This window comes from Thalassophryne amazonica, chromosome 16 (assembly GCF_902500255.1).
Source record: "Thalassophryne amazonica chromosome 16, fThaAma1.1, whole genome shotgun sequence".
NCBI classification, from domain to species: Eukaryota; Metazoa; Chordata; class Actinopteri; order Batrachoidiformes; family Batrachoididae; genus Thalassophryne; species Thalassophryne amazonica.
The window spans coordinates 80,550,893-80,577,909 of record NC_047118.1 but is presented as its reverse complement, the minus strand read 5'-3'; the positions used below and the strand labels follow the sequence as shown (position 1 = coordinate 80,577,909).

The window sequence follows — 27,017 nt, the reverse complement described above, 5'->3', positions numbered from 1 at the left end:
AACCACATCGTCCGAAAACAGCAGACGAGATTCTGTGGTTCCCAAACCAGACCACCTCTACACCCTGGCTCGCCTAGAAATTCTGTCCATAAAAATAATGAACAGAACCGGTGACAAAGGGCAGCCCTGGCAGAGGCCAACGTGCACTGGAAACACGTTTGACTTACTACCGGCAGTGCGAACCAAGCTCCTGCTGCGGTCGTACAGGGACCGGATAGCCCTTAGCAAAGGACCCCGGACCCCGTACTCCTGAGAGACCTGTCCCCGACCCGAAGGCGTAGGGACGCGACCCTCTCGTTCACCGGAGTGAACTCCAACACATGGCGACTGAGCTGGGGAGCAATAAGCAATGCAACCCCAGCTCTCCGCCTCTCCCCGTGGGCAATGCCAGAAAAATGAAGCGTCCAGCCCCTCTCCAGGAGTTGGGTACCAGAGTCCATGCTGTGCGTGGAGGTGAGCCCGACTATCTCTAGTCGGTATCTCTCAACCTCCCGCACAAGCTCAGGCTCCTTGCCCCCCAGCGAGGTGACATTCCACGTCCCAACAGCCAGGGGCTGTGAGCATGGACCGGTCCGCTGGGCCACCCGCCCTCGACCGCCACCCAATCCTATCTGCACCCGACCCCCATGGCCCCCTCTGCAGGTGGTGAACCCACAGGAGGTGCGGGCCCACGCTGCTCCTTCGCGTTGAGCCTGGTCGGGCCCCATGGGCTAAGGCCCGACCGCCAGGCGCTCGCGCGCGAGCCCCAATCCCAGGCCTGGCTCCAGGGTGGGACCCCGGCTCCTCCATACCGGGCGACGTCTCAGCCCTTGATCTTTCACTGGTCATGTTGGTTCTGAGCTGCCCTTAGTCTGACCCGTCACCTAGGACCTGTTTGCCTTGGGAGACCCTACAGGGAGCACAAAGCCCCTGACAACATAGCGCCTAAGATCATCTGGGTACGCAAACTCCCCCACCACGATAAGGTGGCAGCTAGAGGGGATCCGTCATGCATAAGCTTGTAAATGGTATATTTTTTGTTTTTCCTATTTTTTTTTAATACAGGTATGAAGTAGTGGTGTTTCAATGTTTCTTTCAGTGTTCTTGTCTGTTATGTAATTGTTTAACATGCTGAGGGTGGCTTCAAGTTGTTTCTGCATGTTCTTATACAACCCCTGGCAAAAATTATGGAATCACCGGCCTCGGAGGATGTTCATTCAGTTGTTTAATTTTGTAGAAAAAAAGCAGATCACAGACATGACACAAAACTAAAGTCATTTCAAATGGCAACTTTCTGGCTTCAAGAAACACTATAAGAAATCAGGAAAAAAAATTGTGGCAGTCAGTAAAGGTTACTTTTTTTTGGCCAAGCAGAGGGAAAAAAATATGGAATCACTCAATTCTGAGGAAAAAATTATGGAATCATGAAAAACAAAAGAAGGCTCCAACACATCACTAGTATTTTGTTGCACCACCTCTGGCTTTTATAACAGCTTGCAGTCTCTGAGTGACAAACAGTACTCTTCATCAGTCTGGCTCCAACTTTCTCTGATTGCTGTTGCCAGATCAGCTTTGCAGGTTGGAGCCTTGTCATGGACCATTTTCTTCAACTTCCACCAAAGATTTTCAATTGAATTAAGATCTGGACTATTTGCAGGCCATGACATTGACCCTATGTGTCTTTTTGCAAGGAATGTTTTCACAGTTTTTGCTCTATGGCAAGATGCATTATCATCTTGAAAAATGATTTCATCATCCCCAAACATCCTTTCAATTGATGGGATAAGAAAAGTGTCCAATATATCAACGTAAACTTGTGCATTTATTGATGATGTAATGACAGCCATCTCCCCAGTGCCTTTACCTGACATGCAGCCCCATATCATCAATGACTGTGGAAATTTACGTTCTCTTCAGGCAGTCATCTTTATAAATCTCATTGGAACGGCACCAAACAAAAGTTCCAGCATCATCACCTTGCCCAATGCAGATTCGAGATTCATCACTGAATATGACTTTCATCCAGTCATCCACAGTCCACGATTGCTTTTCCTTAGCCCATTGTAACCTTGTTTTTTTCTCTTTAGGTGTTAATGATGGCTTTCGTTTAGCTTTTCTGTATGTAAATCCCATTTCCTTTAGGCAGTTTCTTACAGTTCAGTCACAGACGTTGACTCCAGTTTCCTCCCATTCGTTCCTCATTTGTTTTGTTGTGCATTTTCAATTTTTGAGACATATTGCTTTAAGTTTTCTGTCTTGATGCTTTGATGTCTTCCTTGGTCTACCAGTATGTTTGCCTTTAACAACCTTCCCATGTTGTTTGTATTTGGTCCAGAGTTTAGACACAGCTGACTGTGAACAACCAACATCTTTTGCAACATTGCGTGATGATTTACCCTCTTTTAAGAGTTTGATAATCCTCTCCTTTGTTTCAATTGACATCTCTCGTGTTGGAGCCATGATTCATGTCAGTCCACTTGGTGCAACAGCTCTCCAAGGTGTGATCACTCCTTTTTAGATGCAGACTAACAAGCAGATCTGATTTGATGCAGGTGTTAGTTTTGGGGATGAAAATTTACAGGGTGATTCCATAATTTATTCCTCAGAATTGAGTGAGTCCATATTTTTTTTCCTTCTGCTTGGTCTAAAAAAAGTAACCGTCACTGACTGCCACAATTTTTTTTTCCTGATTTCTTATAGTGTTTCTTAAAGCCAGATAGTTGCCATTTGAAATGACTTTAGTTTTGTGTCATGTCTGTGATCTGCTTTTTTTCTACAAAATTAAACAACTGAATGAACATCCTCCGAGGCCGGTGATTCCATAATTTTTGCCAGGGGTTGTATTCTTTCTGGTAGTTTAGGCATGAAGATTTCTTTTTGAGTAGCGTGTGAAGGTTCCATGTGTGTAAGTGGATCGGGTACTTAGTAGCTATTATAGGTGTTACACCGTGTTTGTGGATGGATGAGATTGTGTTGTCTATTGCTGCTATTATTTGGGTGTAGTGTAATTGACTATTATTGAAGATAACTTCTTAGTAATTTGGAGATGTCAATCGTGTAGTGATGTCACAGATGCCTGCAGCTATGTAATAATGTGTTTTGGCTGGTATGATTGGGGGGTGATGATAAATAATGTTATCTAGTGCCATTTGTGTTATTCATTCAAATTTGGCCCCCGGCCTGCCCCATACGTCCTCCACCCCTTCGGTAATCAATCTTTTGTGTGTACTTTTTTGTAGTACCCCCACTCTGCCATCACCCAATATCATGTTCATATCTGTTGTGATGTCTTGATGGCTACCTGTGTTTGGAAACAAAGCAGAAAAAAGAGAAAATTAATAAGACATATCAATATCCAAATTGGTATTTCGTAAGATGTAACCTAATTACACCTAGGCCTTAGGGCATTTTATATCGTTTTGGATGATATAACCATTCTTTTTTGAGTGCAGTCTTAAACGAGTTGTCGCAGGAAACTGTTGCATCAGTGAGGCTGTTCCAATCATTAATTACTCTGATGGCAAAAGAGTTCTGCCTAAGGTTGTTATTTACATTGCTTTTAGCTAGCTTGTACCTATGGCGTCTGGTTCTGTCTGATTCGGTGAGGTTGAAAAATTGGTTTTGGTCAACTCTGTCAATCTGCTTTATAATCTGGAACACCTGTATAACATTGGCTCTTCTCCTTCTGAAATTAAGTGAGTCCAGGGTCAGCCTATAAAGACGTTTGTTGTAGTCCAATTCCTTAAGGCAGTGAATTAGTTTGGTAGCTCTTTTCTGTACTTTTTCTAATTCAATCTTGTCTTTTTTGAGCATTGGTCCCCACACTGGGGTACAATATTCTAAAATGGGCCTAATTAGGGCTTTGTAAAGGGGGATTATTGTGTCCACCGATAAATTACTGAAAGTTCTTTTTATTAAAGCCAATCTGCTGTTAGCTTGTGCAGTAATTATTCCTACATTTTGAAAATTTAAGTTTGTCATCGAAATTTACTCCCAGATCTTTTTCCATCGACTCAGTGGTTAAGTTGTTGTCTAACATACTATACGTTAAAGAAGGATTATTGGTTCCAAAGTGCATAACTTTACATTTATCTATATTAAAGTGTAGCTGCCATTTCTTGGACCATTCCAGTAGGGCATTTAGGTCATCTTGTAATAATTCATGGTCTTGGATGCTGCTTAACATTTTAGTATCGTCAGCAAAATTTTTATAGAAGATGACACTAGGTCGTTGATGAACATAATGAACATAGGGCCTAAAACACTCCCTTGAGGAATTTTTTGTTGATTGCTTGTCTTTAATTACAACTGTTTGAGTTCTGTTTGATAAGAAATCTATTAGCCATCCTAATATGTCCCCACCTATGCCAAGAGAATGAATTTTAGAAATTAGCCTTTTATGAGGGACTTTGTCGAAAGCCTTGGCAAAGTCCAGGTAAATGCAGTCTAGTGGGATGCCGTGGTACAGTATGTTGGTCCAGAGTTCCATGACCTCCAGCAGTTGGGTGCAGCACGATCTTCCATTTCTAAATCCATGTTGGTCTCTGATTATTATATTATTGTTTTCAAGGTGCTCTATCAAATCACTGCATGTGATTTTTTCCATGATCTTACAGCTGATGGATGTTAGGCTGACGGGTCTATAATTTGCTGTTGAATGCTTATCACCTTTTTTTATAAATTGACTTTATGCTTCCTTCCACGCATTAGGCAATTTCCTTTGTTCCAAACTCTTTGTGAAAATTAGGAAGATGGGCATAACATGTTGATCTCATTTCTTAATTCATATAAAAGTATATCAATCAATCAATCAATCAATTTTTTTATATAGCGCCAAATCACAACAAACAGTTGCCCCAAGGCGCTTTATATTGTAAGGCAAGGCCATACAATAATGTAAAACCCCAACAGTCAAAATGACCCCCTGTGAGCAAGCACTTGGCTACAGTGGGAAGGAAAAACTCCCTTTTAACAGGAAGAAACCTCCAGCAGAACCAGGCTCAGGGAGGGGCAGTCTTCTGCTGGGACTGGTTGGGGCTGAGGGAGAGAACCAGGAAAAAGACATGCTGTGGAGGGGAGCAGAGATCGATCACTAATGATTAAATGCAGAGTGGTGCATACAGAGCAAAAAGAGAAAGAAACAGTGCATCATGGGAACCCCCCAGCAGTCTACGTCTATAGCAGCATAACTAAGGGATGGTTCAGGGTCACCTGATCCAGCCCTAACTATAAGCTTTAGCAAAAAGGAAAGTTTTAAGCCTAATCTTAAAAGTAGAGAGGGTGTCTGTCTCCCTGATCTGAATTGGGAGCTGGTTCCACAGGAGAGGAGCCTGAAAGCTGAAGGCTCTGCCTCCCATTCTACTCTTACAAACCCTAGGAACTACAAGTAAGCCTGCAGTCTGAGAGCGAAGCGCTCTATTGGGGTGATATGGTACTACGAGGTCCCTAAGATAAGATGGGACCTGATTATTCAAAACCTTATAAGTAAGAAGAAGAATTTTAAATTCTATTCTAGAATTAACAGGAAGCCAATGAAGAGAGGCCGATATGGGTGAGATATGCTCTCTCGTTCTAGTCCCCGTCAGTACTCTAGCTGCAGCATTTTGAATTAACTGAAGGCTTTTTAGGGAACTTTTAGGACAACCTGATAATAATGAATTACAATAGTCCAGCCTAGAGGAAATAAATGCATGAATTAGTTTTTCAGCATCACTCTGAGACAAGACCTTTCTGATTTTAGAGATATTGCGTAAATGCAAAAAAGCAGTCCTACATATTTGTTTAATATGCGCTTTGAATGACATATCCTGATCAAAAATTACTCCACGATTTCTCACAGTATTACTAGAGGTCAGGGTAATGCCATCCAGAGTAAGGATCTGGTTAGACACCATGTTTCTAAGATTTGTGGGGCCAAGTACAATAACTTCAGTTTTATCTGAGTTTAAAAGCAGGAAATTAGAGGTCATCCATGTCTTTATGTCTGTAAGACAATCCTGCAGTTTAGCTAATTGGTGTGTGTCCTCTGGCTTCATGGATAGATAAAGCTGGGTATCATCTGCGTAACAATGAAAATTTAAGCAATACCGTCTAATAATACTGCCTAAGGGAAGCATGTATAAAGTGAATAAAATTGGTCCTAGCACAGAACCTTGTGGAACTCCATAATTAACTTTAGTCTGTGAAGAAGATTCCCCATTTACATGAACAAATTGTAATCTATTAGACAAATATGATTCAAACCACCGCAGCGCAGTGCCTTTAATACCTATGGCATGCTCTAATCTCTGTAATAAAATTTTATGGTCAACAGTATCAAAAGCAGCACTGAGGTCTAACAGAACAAGCACAGAGATGAGTCCACTGTCCGAGGCCATAAGATCATTTGTAACCTTCACTAATGCTGTTTCTGTACTATGATGAATTCTAAAACCTGACTGAAACTCTTCAAATAGACCATTTCTCTGCAGATGATCAGTTAGCTGTTTTACAACTACCCTTTCAAAAATTTTTGAGAGAAAAGGAAGGTTGGAGATTGGCCTATAATTAGCTAAGATAGTTGGGTCAAGTGATGGCTTTTTAAGTAATGGTTTAATTACTGCCACCTTAAAAGCCTGTGGTACATAGCCAACTAACAAAGATAGATTGATCATATTTAAGATCGAAGCATTAAATAATGGTAGGGCTTCCTTGAGCAGCCTGGTAGGAATGGGGTCTAATAAACATGTTGATGGTTTGGATGAAGTAACTAATGAAAATAACTCAGACAGAACAATCGGAGAGAAAGAGTCTAACCAAATACCGGCATCACTGAAAGCAGCCAAAGATAACGATACGTCTTTGGGATGGTTATGAGTAATTTTTTCTCTAATAGTTAAAATTTTGTTAGCAAAGAAAGTCATGAAGTCATTACTAGTTAAAGTTAATGGAATACTCAGCTCAATAGAGCTCTGACTCTTTGTCAGCCTGGCTACAGTGCTGAAAAGAAACCTGGGGTTGTTATTTTCTTCAATTAGTGATGAGTAGAAAGATGTCCTAGCTTTACGGAGGGCTTTTTTATAGAGCAACAGACTCTTTTTCCAGGCTAAGTGAAGATCTTCTAAATTAGTGAGACGCCATTTCCTCTCCAACTTACGGGTTATCTGCTTTAAGCTACGAGTTTGTGAGTTATACCACGGAGTCAGGCACTTCTGATTTAAAGCTCTCTTTTTTAGAGGAGCTACAGCATCCAAAGTTGTCTTCAATGAGGATGTAAAACTATTGACGAGATACTCTATCTCACTTACAGAGTTTAGGTAGCTACTCTGCACTGTGTTGGTATATGGCATTAGAGAACATAAAGAAGGAATCATATCCTTAAACCTAGTTACAGTGCTTTCTGAAAGACTTCTAGTGTAATGAAACTTATTCCCCACTGCTGGGTAGTCCATCAGAGTAAATGTAAGTCCATCAGAGTAAATGTACTCTGATGGACTTACATGGCTAAGGGCCCCTTCACACATAACACGATTGAGGAAGAATGGTGCACAAAGGAAGAGTCAAATGACACTCATGGGAAATCGGAGCTGCACTTAGATGCCTCGTATGGGAGTTGCCACATTCATTCGGGCACAGCCCATGCACTCATGCCGGAAACCCATTTAAATGTCGGGCAAGATGAGGTTGCACTGCCATCTGATCGTGTTCAGAGCATTTGAACGGTATGTCGTACACAGGCTAGACACATTGTGCCGCAGCCCAGGAGCTGAACAGAATCATTGGCCATGTCAAACTGTGGCTGAATGACGCTATTGAGGCCGTCTTCACACCAGCGGCCAAAAGTCGTTGAATGCCATGCAAATGGCCATTCAACCCACTCTCAGCCATAGTCACCTGGAGTCCAGGTGCCATTCGTGGGGCCATTCGCACTGCCAGTACAAAAGTAGAGAGCAGGTGACCACTTTCGAGCTGGATGTGCGAATGGCTTCACATTTCCTAAGTGCCCCACGAGTGTGCCATGCCCTCCCCCCGAGCAACAACTAAAATGAATGCAGTGTCCCCCCCCCACACACACACACAGACAAATGGTGTGTGAGTGTGCGGTTCCCCCCCAGCAACATTGCCAGTGTGTCATGTGTCTACCCCTAAACCACAATACAACACTGTAGAGGTGCAGCTGAGGTGGAAAATGCGGCTGGAGTGCAGTCCGATCGCTCTCCAGTGCATTGTGCACATCTGGACGGCCTGGCCTGTCCACGATTGGACGTCATGTATCACATTCCCTTTCATTACACAAAATGGGACATTATGATCATTTCAGCTGCATGCCCACACGCGTTGATGCATTTGACAGGCTCGCACAAACACCTGACCAGCATGTCGGAGCTGTGGATCACCCAACATGTCTTATTCTGCATGTCCCTCTGGAGGTGGGATCACCACGCAGCAGTGCACAAATGTTCAAGTTGTTTCTGCATGTAGTTATATTCTTTCTGGTAGTTTGTCACAAATAAAAAAAAATGCTTGGTCCATGGCTGCCGTGGCCATCGAGCAGACAGCCATGTGACATGCGGTCGCAACATAGACAGTGACAGTGAACCGAAGGGGGCGTGTTGCTCAGATCATGTCAGCGAAGGCTCACTGATGCTGTCAGATGACACATACTTTGTCAGACAAAAGTGCAAATGACAGCGAGGTGTTCAATTAAAAGAAACAGTGGGAAAATAAAAGAATTCAAGCAATGAGGAGCTCACTCATGCGTGATGGCTTTGCTTCACTCTGCAGATACAGGGTGTGTCCAGCTCAGACTCACTCCCGCAGCTGACACTGACAGGGTGAACACAACATGTTAAATTACAACAAAGAACAATAAATAATAAAACAATGATCAGCATGTCATGAGAGCCTGGCCACACGTGCATTGCTGTGGCATGTTGAGTTGATGGCAGATATGTGTTCTGCTGCTGTGACTTGCACTGAAAAATTGGGTGTGTCGCAGACAACCCGCAGCAGTCCAGCTCTGTGCTATCTCTGCTCACAGCTGGAGAACACATATCCTGCCATGTAGACCACAACCTCTGAATAGTCCACTCAGTACATATCGGCATGCTTTCCTGAAGTGGTACTACATAAGAATAATAAGGGGAACTTTATTTATCCCACAGGAAATTGTTTGGCCAGAGTGCAGAAACAGTCACAGTAAAAATTGTTTTCATTCTTTACTTTAGTACAGTGAGAACAGACTCATTACCAGATTGTCTTACATTTATACAGTACATTAATAGTTCTTATAATGATCTGTGCACTGTCATTAATTTGTCCTTAGACATTTGATTTATGTACATTTCCACATCTAATTTCTTCCGCTGCTGCGTGTGCACGATGTGGTTTCACACCTGTAACGTGCTTGCATTGTGCATGCGCATGAGCATGCACAAAACTGTTGATACGGTATTGTGCACGCCTGTCTGACCGTGCGTCCCTCCCGACAACAGGTGGAATTTTTCATGGTTTCCCAATTTGTTGTTTTTTTTTTCCGCATTTCTTTCACCCAACTTCGTATTATGTGTGAAGGGGCCATAACTTTTGCACGTATAACTTTAAGGAATGAGTCAAGTCATCTGCATTTTGAAGACAACTTCCTGGCTGAGTTTTCCAAATTAAGAGTGAATTTGTGAGCCTCCAAATTCTTCCTTTTCTGCTCAATGCCAAAAGTTTTATTTATTCATTTTGTTAATTTTAATTATTCTCCACAACTTTCTTTTCCAAGACTCGAACCTTTTTCTAAATTTTTACAAAGACTTTAAATGAAACCCTGAAGGTTTGCTGGTCAGTGAACCAAGTGTCTATGGACCCACTGAACTATTACGTTCGGTCTCACTGAAACTAAACAAGCAGGGCATACACCTGTAAATCAGCTGGGATTAACCACACACAAGTCGTGAAAGGAGGCCAGTAAACAAACCTCTTCACCCGATCCAAAAGTCCCCATTAAGTGAACCTTCAAGTGTTGTGATGGTCTTTGCTGTCAGTGACACAAAAGTGATGCAAAAGCGTGTTTTTTGTGGTGTTGTCAGAGTATTTAACCCCCAACTTTTTCAGTTTCTGAATTTTTTCAGATAATTTTCATAGAACATTGTTTATACCTGCTATGCACAATTTGTCATTGCTTTTTGGCACCTGGTTTCCGACTGGAACTGGAAGGAAGACAGACATAAAATTGGAACCTCCATCCAATTTTGGTGATGTACGTAAATCCATAACAGAAAAATGAGTGATTAAGGTATGTTTGATTGAGATACAATGCAAAACGCACATCAAATGGGCTTTTCAATATTAAATTCAAATGTCCACACAATCCGGATCAGATCTGGATTGTGACGGAGGTTTGGCCTCTATGACAAACAAATGTAGTTACTGTTTTTATATATGAGAACCCACAGGAGAGCATCACGGGTCTTATCTAGCATGTGATTATCTCAGCCAGTATGAGCCTGTTAATTAATCCAGCCCTGGTTGTTGTTTTTTCCTGTCTGTCTCCTTCTTTCAGCTGTATATATCATCACTTCAGTATGACAGACACCCTAAAGCTTTTTCAGTGTTGCTGCTCTGGACATTTTCAATTGTGTCAAATACCTGAGAACTAGGGTTATCAGTGTTAGTATTGCAGATCCAGCACAGATCCACACTGGGACGTTCTTCCCAATGCAACTCCAGTCCTTGAGAAACGGACACAGCCCCTGGTCTTCCGAAGAGGTCCTGACACATTGTTTGTGTCGTCAGCAGATTGTTATATAGATGGATAGAAATAGTCATATAGCTGAGGTTTGCAAAGGTTTGCGTCCCCTTATTTTAAAATGGTAAAAAAAAGTACAAGACATTTTCTTCACCTTATTTAATACCCTTACAGCTCATACATATTTTCCTTGATCATCAAAAGTAACAAAAATGCACAAGACTACATAAAAAAAGACACTGCAAAATAATTTAAATCAGATCAATCCAGAAGTTTCAAATTCCCTTGCTGTTTTTGTACGGTTTTCCATATAATAAACACCATATATAATGGATTTTGTTTAACGGATTTTCATTTATATCGGATAAAATGTCCCTTCCGATAGCACCGTGTTTTCATTAAAAACCCCTCACATGTACCGGACAGATAAGTCTGTACGTGCACAGTAACAGGTACAAAATTAAAGTTCAGCACTGACACTCGTCGATTTGAACAAAGCGGGACCGGAGTCATTTCCATGATTAAAAGCCCGACCGTTTATTTTTTTTTCCCCACACTGTCCTCAGACACTGACCCACAGCCTGATGTGCAACTGTTAAATCAGACACCACAAAAGGCTGTGATTTGACACTTTTCTGCTTTCACTCTCATATTTTAATAGTTTTTGCAGTGCGCACGCTGATTAAATTTGGGGATCACATACGTTTGGCAGAAAAGTCTGCAAATTTACAACATGGAGTCGGTAAAAGATGAAATTGTACAGCTTACCTTTGAATTTGGAGGTGATGATAGTAGAAAGAAAAGCTTGTTGAGGGTCAAATTAGTCCATAATAAAGCATAATCCAGTGACTGAGAACTTTAAAACGCACGTGTGTCATGCACGTCGGCGTCATGACAGAGTTACAGAGCTGCAGAAGCATAAATCAGGCTTTAAATTAATTAAATAAATCATCATAAATGGTAAATTTATGTAAATTTGATAGCTTAACTATTTTTATATTAATTTTGATAGCACCAATACCTGGATGTGTTGCTGTATGTGGTTAAAAACAAAAACACTGAAAACATAAAAGCTTCATTAAAACCGTTTTTTTTTTTTTGAGCTGTTAGCACAATTGGCCCAAAAATGGTGCCATGTTCTAAGTTAACGCTACTCTCTGAATAAAGGGACCCTAGCCTATTCTAGTGGCCAATGGATGGCAATCACAAACTCATTCACATTAATTTCAAACAATCTTAGTAGGTATTCCACTCCTTTCATGTCTATATGGAGTCGTGCAGTTTAAATGAAATTTTGCATCCGTACACCACCACCACAGAGTTTCAAACAAAGGACATTTTCACAGGAAAAGGTTGTGTTGTTAAATAAATGTTAAGGAAAGAGAATTTCTTTCAACACTTGATCCTGAAATATCACACAAATCAAAATCAAAACAAAGTCCCACTGAGTCCATTCATGAACATGATTAGCCTCTTGGTCCTCGTTTTCACTGTATGTGCTTGTTCAGGAAAGAACAGATTTTATTAGAACAGTACAAATATTAGTATATGCCTTATTAGTACTGTGCTGTCCAATGAGCCTTCTGACAGCTTGTAAAGTTACTGCTCATGAAAGGACAAGTTTGCAACCTTTCCCCTGAAAATGCTCCAAAACAATCAAGATGTGCTCATCATGAAGATTGTAATCTTTAATTCCAGGAGTTTAACAAAAAATATCCTTTATAATTTAGGAATTACAGCCATTTTTACACATGATCCATTTTAAAAGCCCATAAGTAAATTTTAATACAAATCATCATTTTTACATTGAAGTTTTCTTTGGACAGGTCAGTGGAGGGATGCTTTAACATTTCCAAGTCACTCAAAATGTTTTCGACTTCATTTACCTCAATCACTAAGCAACAAAAACAGGTACTGTGACAACTCTGGACTCAGCTGTTTTGAAAAAGTTAATAAACATGCAAGGAGGAGATTGCCAATAGATGGGAGGTTCAATAGTTGTGACCTTCTGGATGTCTTCTATCTAAATGACAGGCGACATGAGCTCCTGCATCTTCATACACAGACTATATAGTAACTTTATAGTATCAAAGTCACTTCAATGAGTAGTAAAAACATCTACAAGACAAATTGGAGGTCCAGCTGGTGTAGTCATCAGAAATTCCCCTACCTCAGTGACTGAAATCCAGCATCAACATCCACACCAGCAGTCTGTTTCTGTGGGAGTCAAATCAACACCTCATTGTCTATTCAATTGTCATTATTGTGAGCATTAAATTATAGTCACCAATATTCAGCATTCTGTAAACGTCACCCTACTCTGTCCAGTTCCTTTGCCATCACAAAGTACTCTGTGGCTTTCATTAAACATTCTGGTAATGGAAAAAACCTCTAGTATCTAACAGTAAGGTAAATGATGCATGTGGGAAAGAATGCGCCATTAAGACACACGTTTCACTCCTTGTACCTCACAGCTATCAAGTACATTACAAAAAAGAAGCTGTGAAAGGACAAAACCTTCAGAAACGTAACCATTGGATATAGACTGAAAACATACTTTTTGTCCACACAAGTCTCCCAATTTACACTCCCTGATATTATTGTTGCCATGCAGCGCGCCAACGTTCATGATAGAACAACGTTTTCCCATTTGGTCCTTTTTAATAAGTTTGATAAATTAATTACATTTAATACAAACCAGCATTTCAATCTTAAATACATTTAATATATGTGGCAGAGTTCCATTTAGTCCCATAAAAAAGGCACATGGTCCAACCAGCGGTACGTAAGGCTTCATTAATTGTGCTGGCCAGAGATTTTTTTCTTTCTCCCAAACAAAATTATGAAATACAGTCCTCATTTTTTGTCAGTCAAGATAATGTTGGCTGTGACAAACACGAGGCAGGATCCAGCCCACACCAAAACAAACCACACCCAGAAAGTGTGTCTGAAGGGAGACTGGTGCTTGTTGATGGCATCTTGGCCCACCACTGGCTCCAGATGCCGTCTGGCATAATATACAAGGAAGGCGGGGATAATGTACTGGATCCCAGTGCCAGCATAGGATCCTGTAATGCCCACTAAGGACTCCAGGTTGTGGGTGCAGAAGGCCACAATGATAGGGGGTACCAGCGTAATAAGTGGAAATACAATTCTGTCCACGACCCACGGATATGTGCCTCCATCCCTGTGGAACAGAGTCTTCCAGTTGTTGCGAAGAGTGACTGCAATGATGGGAAAGTTAGTGCTAATGGTGAAAACAGGGAAGAGGCCTAAGAAATAGCGCAAGGCAGGAATGTCGAGCACATTGCAGTTATCAGTGAAGTTGAGTGTATACATGTCATAGAGCAATGAGCTGTCGAAGCAGAAGATGGCAGTGAAGGACAGCAGGACATAGAAGCCCAGGATAAGAATATAGTCTGCAAGAACCAAGACGCCAACATGTTTCTTTTCAGAGATGGGCGTCACTAAGGAAGGTAGGGAGTGTTGGCACATGAAGGAATAAACACATACACCAAACAGGTTTGGCACCCCAGACAAGCTGGCTACTGGTGGTTTGCCCTCGCCTGTCCCTTTACCGATGCGTATAAGAGCCAAGATGATCATCATGGTGAAAGCTGTGAAAACACAACAGAAAAGCATGTTTTAAGAACATGAATTATCCACAAATGTTACCAAAACCTTAGGGCCCTGTCACATCTTGATGATTTCTCCAGTATATGCCGACCGTATTAAGAACTCTGGCGTATGTGGGCATACATCTAATAAATTATGCAGCTGTCACACCTTGAGGATGCTGAGAGTCCCGTTTCCACTGAGCGGTTCTGGTTGGTACTGCACGGATGGTGTGGGCCTGAACACTTAAGTCTGGCTTGGTTTGTGTTTCCACCACCAGCAGAACCCTTTTGTTTACCAAGTGGAACACATAAATATTGACGAGCACGTCATCGAGCATGCGCACGCTGCTGTGCGGCTTCGCACATCCACATGGAGGCAAAACAGAGTAATTTAACATTTTACTTTAGTCTTGGTGGATCAAGGGATTAATTTTCATCATGTGAAGAATCGACTGATGTCTGTGGTAAATACTGTTGTGAATGGATGAGGCACTGCGATCTTTTAACTTTTAAAATAAGTTAATTTGTCTTGTTGTGGTGGAAAGAGCCAGTGTCACAGCCTGATCGGTCCCCCTGCCTGGTTCAGGCTCAGAAACACACAGTGAGCAGAACAAACCAGCAAGGGACTTCTTTTAAAATGCTACGTTTCTTCAGCCACAACAAGTAATTAAAGTGTTTTCAGACGTTTTCCAAAATCAAGACGCTTCATGTGAACTTTTCGTAAGGCTGGGATGATGAATCTGACTGAAACGATATTAACAGGTAAGATTAATTTATGCCATGTGTAAATGGTTTTAATATTTGAAACAGTCTGTTTGCATGAGGACTGCAGCTTTCAGCCAATCAATGGACAATATTAATGAACATACAAGGTCTGTGAGAAAAGTATCCGACCTTTTTATTTTATGCAAAAAATATATGGATTTGATTCATATGTTTTTACGTCAGCCAAGCTTGAACCTTTGTGCACATGCGTGAGTTTTTTCACGCCTGTCGGTTGCGTCATTTGCCTGTGGGCAGGCTTTCAGTGAGCACTGGTCCACCCCTCTCGTCGTTTTTTCATTGCGAGGAAATGGCGAAATGATTTGGGTTTTGTTCCATCAGAATTTTTTCAGAAACTGTTAGAGACAGGCAGCTGGAAACCATTCGGAAAATTCATATGACTTTCGGTGAAAATTTTATGGGCTTCACAGAGATTAAGGAATGTTACTACGGCTTAAAGGACGGCCCACAATGGTGCACGGCGCGCCGCGCTCCGAGCCACGATCGACAGGCAGAAACGACCATTTCATTTCTAAACAGATGGCTGTATGGATCCGGGACCATCGTGTGCAATTTCTCTGGTTATCACAAGAACTGGACATCAGCCATTTTCCGGCAGATTTCACTTTTAACAAGAGATTTTGTCATGGAAAGCCGCGCAGAGGCTTCGCACGTCACGACCCATTCGCTGATGAAGCGAGACAAAGGAACACCTCCGTTTCGGAGTGTTAAAGGACAAGTTGGGACATGTCCAGCTCTCCACAATTTCTCTTATACTCACTCAACTGGTAAGCCACTGAAAGCCGAGATAGGCATGTCCCAACTTGTCCTCTGACACTCCAAAACAGAGGCGTTCTTTGTCTCGCTCCATCAGCGGCTCCGTCATGACACGCGCAGCCTCCGCACGGCTTTCCATGACAAAATCTCTTGTTAAAAGTGAAATCTGCCGGAAAATGGCTGATGTCCAGCTCTTGTGATAACCAGAGAAATTGCACACGATGGTCCCGGATCCACACAGCCATCCGTTTAGAAATGATCTGGTGGTTTCTGCCTGTCGATCGCGGCGCTCCGTGCGCCATTGTGGGCCGTCCTTAAAGCCATAGTAACATTCCTTAATCTCTGTGAAGCCTATAAAATTTTCACCGAAAGCCATGAGAATTTTCCGAATGGTTTCCAGCTGCCTGTCTCTAACAGTTTCTGAAAAAATTCTGATGGAACAAAGCCCAAATCATTTCGCCATTTCCTCGCAATGAATAAACGATGAGAGGGGTGGGCCAGTGCTCACTCAAAGCCTGCCCACAGGCGAATGACGCAACCGACAGGCATGAAAAAACTCACGCATGTGCACGAAGGTTCAAACTTGGCTAAAAACATATGAATCAAATCCATATATTTTTTGCATAAAATAAAAAGGTCAGATACTTTTCTCACAGACCTCGTATTTCTACTTATGAGTAACTTAGAAGAAACGTGGGTCAACAATCACATAATTTACCTACAACTTATGCCCCCGCATGTGAGCAATGCAAAAGTCATACGCTGGCATGCGGCAAAAATATTGTGCATGTTGAAAATGTTTTGAGGTACTCGGCGTATTACACCGTATATCAGCGTGCTCTTAAATTATACAAAATTTACCCATAACTTGTTAGATGTACGCCAGCGTTTTTAATACGGTCGGCAATACGCTGGCTAAATCGTCAAGGTGTGACAGGGTGTTACAAGGGTGTAGCAGCCAATTTATTGATTGAGCCAAAAACACACCATCTTTGAAGTGAGGGGGTGAGGGCAGAGAATACAAAAGCAAACAAATAGCACATGCAAATATACATATATCACAGCACAGAGAAGTCACAGTTTGGTTCACACCTCGGTTTAGATATCACGGTTTGGTATGAATTTTTTTTTTTTTTAATCTATTACCAATTAGATGATTTATGTCTTCATGTCCAAAAATATCAGTCAGTGGATGAGATATTTCATGCCATTTGATTTGATGGATACATCATAAATAATGTTGAAAACCTGCGTACAGTAGCTTTAATCTGTGAGCAGCAGAGAGCTCTGTCAGGCACTTTAGCACTGTGAGACAAAGTGTAAATATTAACTAAATATTTTTAAACTGGATTATATCACGTCATGACCAATGGATGAATTTACTGTGCTGGGTGTTGTGTTTTATTTTGTTTGTTTTTATGTTGTGCAACATGTCGAGCCAGACCGCCTTCAATATTTTGTCCATTTTAAATTTGTTTGATTTTTACGCAAATTACTGCATCTCATAAAACCTCTCTGTACAGATGTGAAATTATTACACGCAGTGTCGCTATTCGGCAGCCATCTCATCCTTGAAATTTTAAAGTAATTCATAGAATCGTCAACGTTTGTCATAAGTTGGTGGTGGTGTCTGTCTAAACTCGAATGCGGTCTGATTTCAATACAAATGCAGATCGGTACGCTTTCACTTTTAGGTTCATATTCAGTGGTGGGCACAGTTCCGCTAAACCGCTAATTATCAAAGTTAATGTTTTCATTATTGGATTAGCTTTTCAGATAACTTTGAAAACCATCACTGGACCAATTATCTTCCGATAAGTTTTGGGCCAATAATTTTTAGATCGTTAACATGTTTTTGCAGGTGAAGTGAATAAATCTGAAACAGTTAAAAACCTTTGTTAAGTTTGATATCAAAGATTTTAGCACTTACCTGTTAAATGTTTTGTAGCAGATAACACTATTTTCTGTAAACAGAGGATAGAGCTGGTTAGCAGCTCTTGGCTATCTAGAAGAGCTGGTCACAAGATAATTGCTCTTGACACCATATTAACTCACTGGCAATATCATGTAGAGGCATATACACTCAACAAAAATATAAACGCAACACTTTTGGTTTTGCTCCCATTTTGTATGAGATGAACTCAAAGATCTAAAACTTTTTCCACATACACAATATCACCATTTCCCTCAAATATTGTTCACAAACCAGTCTAAATCTGTGATAGTGAGCACTTCTCCTTTGCTGAGATAATCATCCCACCTCACAGGTGTGCCATATCAAGATGCTGATTAGACACCATGATTAGTGCACAGGTGTGCCTTAGACTGCCCACAATAAAAGGCCACTCTGAAAGGTGCAGTTTTATCACACAGCACAATGCCACAGATGTCGCAAGATTTGAGGGAGCGTGCAATTGGCATGCTGACAGCAGGAATGTCAACCAGAGCTGTTGCTCGTGTATTGAATGTTCATTTCTCTACCATAAGCCGTCTCCAAAGGTGTTTCAGAGAATTTGGCAGTACATCCAACCAGCCTCACAACCGCAGACCACGTGTAACCACACCAGCCCAGGACCTCCACATCCAGCATGTTCACCTCCAAGATCGTCTGAGACCAGCCACTCAGACAGCTGCTGAAACAATCGGTTTGCATAACCAAAGAATTTCTGCACAAACTGTCAGAAACCGTCTCAGGGAAGCTCATCTGCATGCTCGTTGTCCTCATCGGGGTCTCGACCTGACTCCAATTCGTTGTCGTAACCGACTTGAGTGGGCAAATGCTGTGCACTAATCATGGTGTCTAATCAGCATCTTGGTATGGCACACCTGTGAGGTGGGATGGATTATCTCAGCAAAGGAGAATCAATCAATCAATCAATTTTATTTATATAGCGCCAAATCACAACAAACAGTTGCCCCAAGGCGCTTTATATTGTAAGGCAAGGCCATACAATAATTACGTAAAAACCCCAACGGTCAAAACGACCCCCTGTGAGCAAGCACTTGGCGACAGTGGGAAGGAAAAACTCCCTTTTAACAGGAAGAAACCTCCAGCAGAACCAGGCTCAGGGAGGGGCAGTCTTCTGCTGGGACTGGTTGGGGCTGAGGAGAGAACCAGGAAAAAGACATGCTGTGGAGGGGAGCAGACATCAATCACTAATGATTAAATGCAGAGTGGTGCATACAGAGCAAAAAGAGAAAAACACTCAGTGCATCATGGGAACCCCCCAGCAGTCTAAGTCTATAGCAGCATAACTAAGGGATGGTTCAGCCCTAACTATAAGCTTTAGCAAAAAGGAATCAATCAATTCAATTTCTTTTATATAGCGCCAAATCACAACAAACAGTTGCCCCAAGGCGCCCCACACTGCAAGGCAAGGCCATACAATAATTATGTAAAACCCCAACGGTCAAAACGACCCCCTGTGAGCAAGCACTTGGCTACAGTGGGAAGGAAAAACTCCCTTTTAACAGGAAGAAACCTCCAGCAGAACCAGGCTCAGGGAGGGGCAGTCTTCTGCTGGGACTGGTTGGGGCTGAGGGAGAGAACCAGGAAAAAGACATGCTGTGGAGGGGAGCAGAGATCGATCACTAATGATTAAATGCAGAGTGGTGCATACAGAGCAAAAAGAGAAAGAAACAGTGCATCATGGGAACCCCCCAGCAGTCTACGTCTATAGCAGCATAACTAAGGGATGGTTCAGGGTCACCTGATCCAGCCCTAACTATAAGCTTTAGGAAAAAGGAAAGTTTTAAGCCTAATCTTAAAAGTAGAGAGGGTGTCTGTCTCCCTGATCTGAATTGGGAGCTGGTTCCACAGGAGAGGAGCCTGAAAGCTGAAGGCTCTGCCTCCCATTCTACTCTTACAAACCCTAGGAACTACAAGTAAGCCTGCAGTCTGAGAGCGAAGCGCTCTATTGGGGTGATATGGTACTACGAGGTCCCTAAGATAAGATGGGACCTGATTATTCAAAACCTTATAAGTAAGAAGAAGAATTTTAAATTCTATTCTAGAATTAACAGGAAGCCAATGAAGAGAGGCCAATATGGGTGAGATATGCTCTCTCCTTCCAGTCCCCGTCAGTACTCTAGCTGCAGCATTTTGAATTAACTGAAGGCTTTTTAGGGAACTTTTAGGACAACCTGATAATAATGAATTACAATAGTCCAGCCTAGAGGAAATAAATGCATGAATTAGTTTTTCAGCATCACTCTGAGACAAGACCTTTCTAATTTTAGAGATATTGCGTAAATGCAAAAAAGCAGTCCTACATATTTGTTTAATATGCGCTTTGAATGACATATCCTGATCAAAAATGACTCCAAGATTTCTCACAGTATTACTAGAGGTCAGGGTAATGCCATCCAGAGTAAGGATCTGGTTAGACACCATGTTTCTAAGATTTGTGGGGCCAAGTACAATAACTTCAGTTTTATCTGAGTTTAAAAGCAGGAAATTAGAGGTCATCCATGTCTTTATGTCTGTAAGACAATCCTGCAGTTTAGCTAATTGGTGTGTGTCCTCTGGCTTCATGGATAGATAAAGCTGGGTATCATCTGCATAACAATGAAAATTTAAGCAATACCGTCTAATAATACTGCCTAAGGGAAGCATATATAAAGTGAATAAAATTGGTCCTAGCACAGAACCTTGTGGAACTCCATAATTAACTTTAGTCTGTGAAGAAGATTCCCCATTTACATGAACAAATTGTAATCTATTAGACAAATATGATTCAAACCACCGCAGCGCAGTGCCTTTAATACCTATGGCATGCTCTAATCTCTGTAATAAAATTTTATGGTCAACAGTATCAAAAGCAGCACTGAGGTCTAACAGAACAAGCACAGAGATGAGTCCACTGTCCGAGGCCATAAGAAGATCATTTGTAACCTTCACTAATGCTGTTTCTGTACTATGATGAATTCTAAAACCTGACTGAAACTCTTCAAATAGACCATTCCTCTGCAGATGATCAGTTAGCTGTTTTACAACTACCCTTTCAAGAATTTTTGAGAGAAAAGGAAGGTTGGAGATTGGCCTATAATTAGCTAAGATAGCTGGGTCAAGTGATGGCTTTTTAAGTAATGGTTTAATTACTGCCACCTTAAAAGCCTGTGGTACATAGCCAACTAACAAAGATAGATTGATCATATTTAAGATCGAAGCATTAAATAATGGTAGGGCTTCCTTGAGCAGCCTGGTAGGAATGGGGTCTAATAAACATGTTGATGGTTTGGATGAAGTAACTAATGAAAATAACTCAGACAGAACAATCGGAGAGAAAGAGTCTAACCAAATACCGGCATCACTGAAAGCAGCCAAAGATAACGATACGTCTTTGGGATGGTTATGAGTAATTTTTTCTCTAATAGTTAAAATTTTATTAGCAAAGAAAGTCATGAAGTCATTACTAGTTAAAGTTAATGGAATACTCGGCTCAGTAGAGCTCTGACTCTTTGTCAGCCTGGCTACAGTGCTGAAAAGAAACCTGGGGTTGTTCTTATTTTCTTCAATTAGTGATGAGTAGTAAGATGTCCTTGCTTTATGGAGGGCTTTTTTTATAGAGCAACAGACTCTTTTTCCAGGCTAAGTGAAGATCTTCTAAATTAGTGAGATGCCATTTCCTCTCCAACTTACGGGTTATCTGCTTTAAGCTGCGAGTTTGTGAGTTATACCACAGAGTCAGGCACTTCTGATTTAAAGCTCTCTTTTTCAGAGGAGCTACAGCATCCAAAGTTGTCTTCAATGAGGATGTAAAACTATTGACGAGATACTCTATCTCACTTACAGAGTTTAGGTAGCTACTCTGCACTGTGTTGGTATATGGCATTAGAGAACATAAAGAAGGAATCATATCCTTAAACCTAGTTACAGTGCTTTCTGAAAGACTTCTAGTGTAAGGAAACTTATTCCCCACTGCTGGGTAGTCCATCAGAGTAAATGTAAATGTTATTAAGAAATGATCAGACAGAAGGGAGTTTTCAGGGAATACTGTTAAGTCTTCAATTTCCATACCATAAATCAGAACAAGATCTAAGATATGATTAAAGTGGTGGGTGGACTCATTTACTTTTTGAGCAAAGCCAATTGAGTCTAATAATAGATTAAATGCAGTGTTGAGGCTGTCATTCTCAGCATCTGTGTGGATGTTAAAATCGCCCACTATAATTATCTTATCTGAGCTAAGCACTAAGTCAGACAAAAGGTCTGAAAATTCACAGAGAAACTCACAGTAACGACCAGGTGGACGATAGATAATAACAAATAAAACTGGTTTTTGGGACTTCCAATTTGGATGGACAAGACTAAGAGTCAAGCTTTCAAATGAATTAAAGCTCTGTCTGGGTTTTTGATTAATTAATAAGCTGGAATGGAAGATTGCTGCTAATCCTCCGCCTCGGCCCGTGCTACGAGCATTCTGGCAGTTAGTGTGACTCGGGGGTGTTGACTCATTTAAACTAACATATTCATCCTGCTGTAACCAGGTTTCTGTAAGGCAGAATAAATCAATATGTTGATCAATTATTATATCATTTACTAACAGGGACTTAGAAGAGAGAGACCTAATGCTTAATAGACCACATTTAACTGTTTTAGTCTGTGGTGCAGTTGAAGGTGCTATATTATGTTTTCTTTTTGAATTTTTATGCTTAAATAGATTTTTGCTGGTTATTGGTGGTCTGGGAGCAGGCACCGTCTCTACGGGGATGGGGTAATGAGGGGATGGCAGGGGGAGAGAAGCTGCAGAGAGGTGTGTAAGACTACAACTCTGCTTCCTGGTCCCAACCCTGGATAGTCACGGTTTGGAGGATTTAAGAAAACTGGCCAGATTTCTAGAAATGAGAGCTGCTCCATCCAAAGTGGGATGGATGCCGTCTCTCCTAACAAGACCAGGTTTTCCCCAGAAGCTTTGCCAATTATCTATGAAGCCCACCTCATTTTTTGGACACCACTCAGACAGCCAGCAATTCAAGGAGAACATGCGGCTAAACATGTCACTCCCGGTCCGATTGGGGAGGGGCCCAGAGAAAACTACAGAGTCCGACATTGTTTTTGCAAAGTTACACACCGATTCAATGTTAATTTTAGTGACCTCCGATTGGCGTAACCGGGTGTCATTACTGCCGACGTGAATTACAATCTTACCAAATTTACGCTTTGCCTTAGCCAGCAGTTTCAAATTTCCTTCAATGTCGCCTGCTCTGGCCCCCGGAAGACAATTGACTATGGTTGCTGGTGTCGCTAACTTCACATTTCTCAAAACAGAGTCGCCAATAACCAGAGTTTGATCCTCAGCGGGTGTGTCGTCAAGTGGGGAAAAACGGTTAGAAATGTGAACGGGTTGGCGGTGTACACGGGGCTTCTGTTTAGAACTACGCTTCCTCCTCACAGTCACCCAGTCGGCCTGCTTTTCCGGCTGCTCGGGATCTGCCAGAGGGGAACTAACGGCGGCTAAACTACCTTGGTCTGCACCAACTACAGGGGCCTGGCTAGCTGTAGAATTTTCCACGGTGCGGAGCCGAGTCTCCAATTAGCCCAGCCTGGCCTCCAAAGCTACGAAAAAGCTACACTCATTACAAGTACCATTACTGCTAAAGGAGGCCGAGGAATAACTAAACATTTCACACCCAGAGCAGAAAAGTGCAGGAGAGACGGGAGAAGCCGCCATGCTAAACCGGCTAAGAGCTAGTAGCTGCGCTAAGCTAGCGGATTCCTACAAACACACAAAGTGAATAATGTGTAAATAATTTAGAGGTGATTCAGCAGAGGGAGTGCTTTAGTTAAGGCACATGAAGATTACACTGTGAAACAAATGGTTATCTAGTTAACTAGATCAATCTAACTGCGCAGATTAAACAGCTAACAGATACAGCAAAACACCGCTGTGCTCCGGAACAGGAAGTGATACAATACCGCAATGAGAGCCAACCACCAGTAGATTGCCAGACCAGTAGCCATAAGTGCTCACTATCACAGATTTAGACTGGTTTGTGAACAATATTTGAGGGAAATGGTGATATTGGGCCTCATCTATCAATGTTGCGCACTTGTGGCGTAAATTTACGGCGTAAACTTGAAATACACCAAAGTCGCCGTGACATGTATCAAGCAGTGCGCACCTGCCCATTTCTGGCGTACGCCTGACGTGACCTTGATAAATGCGGCGGGTAGAACCGATTGTAATTATAATAAACACGCCCATAAATATTCAGACTCCGCTTCAGACACACCCTCATTTTATGACATGGAAGCCAGGAAGACGGCAATGAAAAAGAACTCCACCAATCACGACGTGTGCCAATAGAGCGTCAAAAGCGGCTGTCGTATCAATTATTTTGTAGTATATAATCAATAAATTGTTACAGTGGTCCCTCATTAATCGCTGGAGTTACGTTCTAAAAAATAGCCCGAAATACGCGAAGCCGCGACGTAGTCAGCGTTATTTTTTACAATTATTATAGACGTTTTAAAGCTGTAAAACCCCTCACTACACAGTTTATACACTTTCTGTTGTATGGCTGGGGGGCCTGGCTGCCTTTTTGTTTCTGTCTTTTGTTTTTCCTTCCAGGTGGCTTGCATTTGGAACTGAGTGGCTGTGTTGCTGAGTTTATCAGGACCTCACCCTGATCACCTGAGGCTGATCACCTGCGGCTCATCAGGACTCACAGCTGTGGTGCATCTGCATGGATTGGAACATGGTGGCATTTAAGACTGGAGTGCACAGTGTGTATTTGCCAGAGACTCGACCTTGTGACCAGACGGGTGAGATCGTCGTCTCGGGAGCCATCTCATCATCAGTGGATGCAGAGAACGTCCAGGTTTGATGCACGGTCTGTGAAAGAGGAGGGGGTGAGGTCTCACGCTCGTCAGCACACTTCCTGAGGTACGTTAGATTTTGTGACTAACATTTATACAGTCAGTAAATGTGGTGTCCCTCACACCTTGTTATATTGAGCTGTACGTTAGTCATGTATCGACTTCCCCTGCAGTGGAGTTTTGTGAACTGGATGTTCCATGCCTGCAGGTTGGGAAGTTGATTAGTAATCAAGCCAGGAAGTGTTTGCTGTTTGTACACCTTTAAGTGTTCTCTCTGTGTGTAGAGTGTGGACTCACATAATGGTTCCTTCTTTCACAGACTCGGTTTGTTGCGGCCACCTGGGGGGTGTCGGCGGGGTCCTTGAGTCCGAACAGCTTCTGGCTCCGGACCGTTAGCGCTGCTGGGAGCGCACCACGCCAGACCGCACTTTGTTTTTTATGTATCACTGTTATGTATTAAATTCAGTTAGCCTTTGTACCGTGCTCTGCTTATTTCATACTGGGTCCTTCAAACGCTGGTCGGTTCTCCGAGCTGCGTCCGACACATAACAATAGTCTCTGGCCAAACATCACGGACCCAGCGGTAGCAGAGACGGTAACGCGCCGGGAAGGCGGCAGCAGACGTTCAGTAGTTATCCGGATCAGTTGCGGGTGCTCTCCGCCCGGATGGTGCGTGTTTGAGACCCATTACTGAATACTGATTTGTGCTCTCTTGCAGCCGTGTTCCTGTGTTTGTGCCTTATCCGTGGGTCGTGGTGGAGTGTGACTGGCGACGGCTTCGCGTCACGCTCCGACCGGATAAGAGGTTTAAACGGGAGCTGCAAGAGTGTGTCTGTAATGGGTGCACGCGCACGGCGGAGCTCTGTGGCACGGGGTCGCTGAGCTTCCTGTGTTACAGTTGTAGCCCCGTTTCCCCGGATAAAGATAACTACTGCGTCTGTTGTATCAGCTCCGGCGTTATTTAGTTGAGCACATTTTGGTTGTGTGTTGCACACAGCTGCGCACGAAGATGCAGCTCGTTTGTTTTTTGTCACCAAAGGGGGTTTTTCATTTTTAGCACTTTGGCTCCCTCTTTTGGTGACTGAGTCACATTACCGTCAAGCTCTTAACTTGGAACAGGTGTGTTCCATTTGTTGGAGCTTGACGGTATAAATCACTTATTTGTTTTGTGTTAGTTCATTTTGTGTGGGTGTTTTTTGAGTTGGTTTTTGTGTGGGATTTTATTTTTTGTTTTTCACTATTCAGTGTCTGGGGTCGTGACCCTGCAGTTCTGCCAACAAACAAACAAACAAACAAACAAACAAAAAAAAAAAAAAAAAAAAAAAAAAAAAAAGGACCCGAGCAACTGTATGTTAGTCTGGTTAGTCTTTCCTTTATTTCTTTCAGTTTCACCTCCCAGGGTTTGATGGGACGGTCCCCTGGGGGGTCATGGGGGGGTAATTGGGTTTTTTTTTTTTCTCTTGTTTTTTTATTTTGTTTTTTGTTATGCCCTCTCTTCTCCTCTGACTCCAGATGGGTGAGCCGTAGTGTCGGCGTTGCTGGAGTGGTGCAGTTTGGTTATGCTGGGCGTTTCCCAGGTAACCTCTGCACCTGAGGGGGGGGGGGGGGGGGGGTTTCTCCTTTTGTTCCCCCCCCCCCCAGTTTCCGCCCTCAGGGTTTGACTGAGGTGTCCTCTGGGGGGGAAGGGGCTGTGGGTCCATCTAGCCATAGTCGGCCGGGCTGGGTCCGTTGGTCATGAGGGGGGGCGTCTCCTGGGGTTGACGAGTGGTCCTCTGGGAGGCGCTGGGAGTCCCCGTGGGTGACGTTGGATCCCAGAGGGACCTCGGCTGTGGTTATTACTCCTGGAGCTGGCGGGATGTCCTCTGGGGGGTGTTGGTCCCTACATGTCGTTGGGGGGGGGGTGTTAGCATTTTTATTTGTTAGCTTAAGTTTGGGTTGTTTTTCTTTTCTCCCCTTCCCGGGGTTTGATGGAATGGGCCTCTGGGGAGGGGGGGGGGTGTTTTGGTTGTTTGTTTGTCTTTTTGGGTTTATGACTAACCAGACTGTGAACATGGTTGGACAAAGGCTGACCGCACAGATCCTGGCCACACCTGTGCTAAGTGACTGACGGAAACAAAGGCAAAGATGCAGCTAGAGGAGAAGACATCAACCGTTCTGTTTGATGAGGATTCTGCTGGAAGATGAATGCGGATACGGTTTCCAGCCATGGTCCCTGGAGGGGGGTGTTTCTCCTGGGCCAGGTTTGTGTGGTCGCCGGGAGGCTTCCCGTGAGGGTGGGGTACTGTTGTATGGCTGGGGGGCCTGGCTGCCTTTTTGTTTCTGTCTTTTGTTTTTCCTTCCAGGTGGC

At 42.6% G+C, this 27,017-nt stretch overlaps 1 protein-coding gene across 2 annotated transcripts in view; it reads right to left on the bottom strand.

Moving 5' to 3' along the window:
• Positions 1-12,366: 12,366 nt before the first annotated feature.
• The window catches only part of tmem104 (transmembrane protein 104), a 126,120-nt gene continuing 111,469 nt past the window's right edge, over positions 12,367-27,017 (bottom strand). For both annotated transcript variants that reach the window (XM_034190527.1, XM_034190526.1), the window contains exon 10: positions 12,367-14,310. In XM_034190527.1, the coding sequence (XP_034046418.1) occupies positions 13,550-14,310 (761 nt within the window). In that variant the 3' untranslated portion in view covers positions 12,367-13,549. The remainder of the gene's footprint in view (positions 14,311-27,017) is intronic.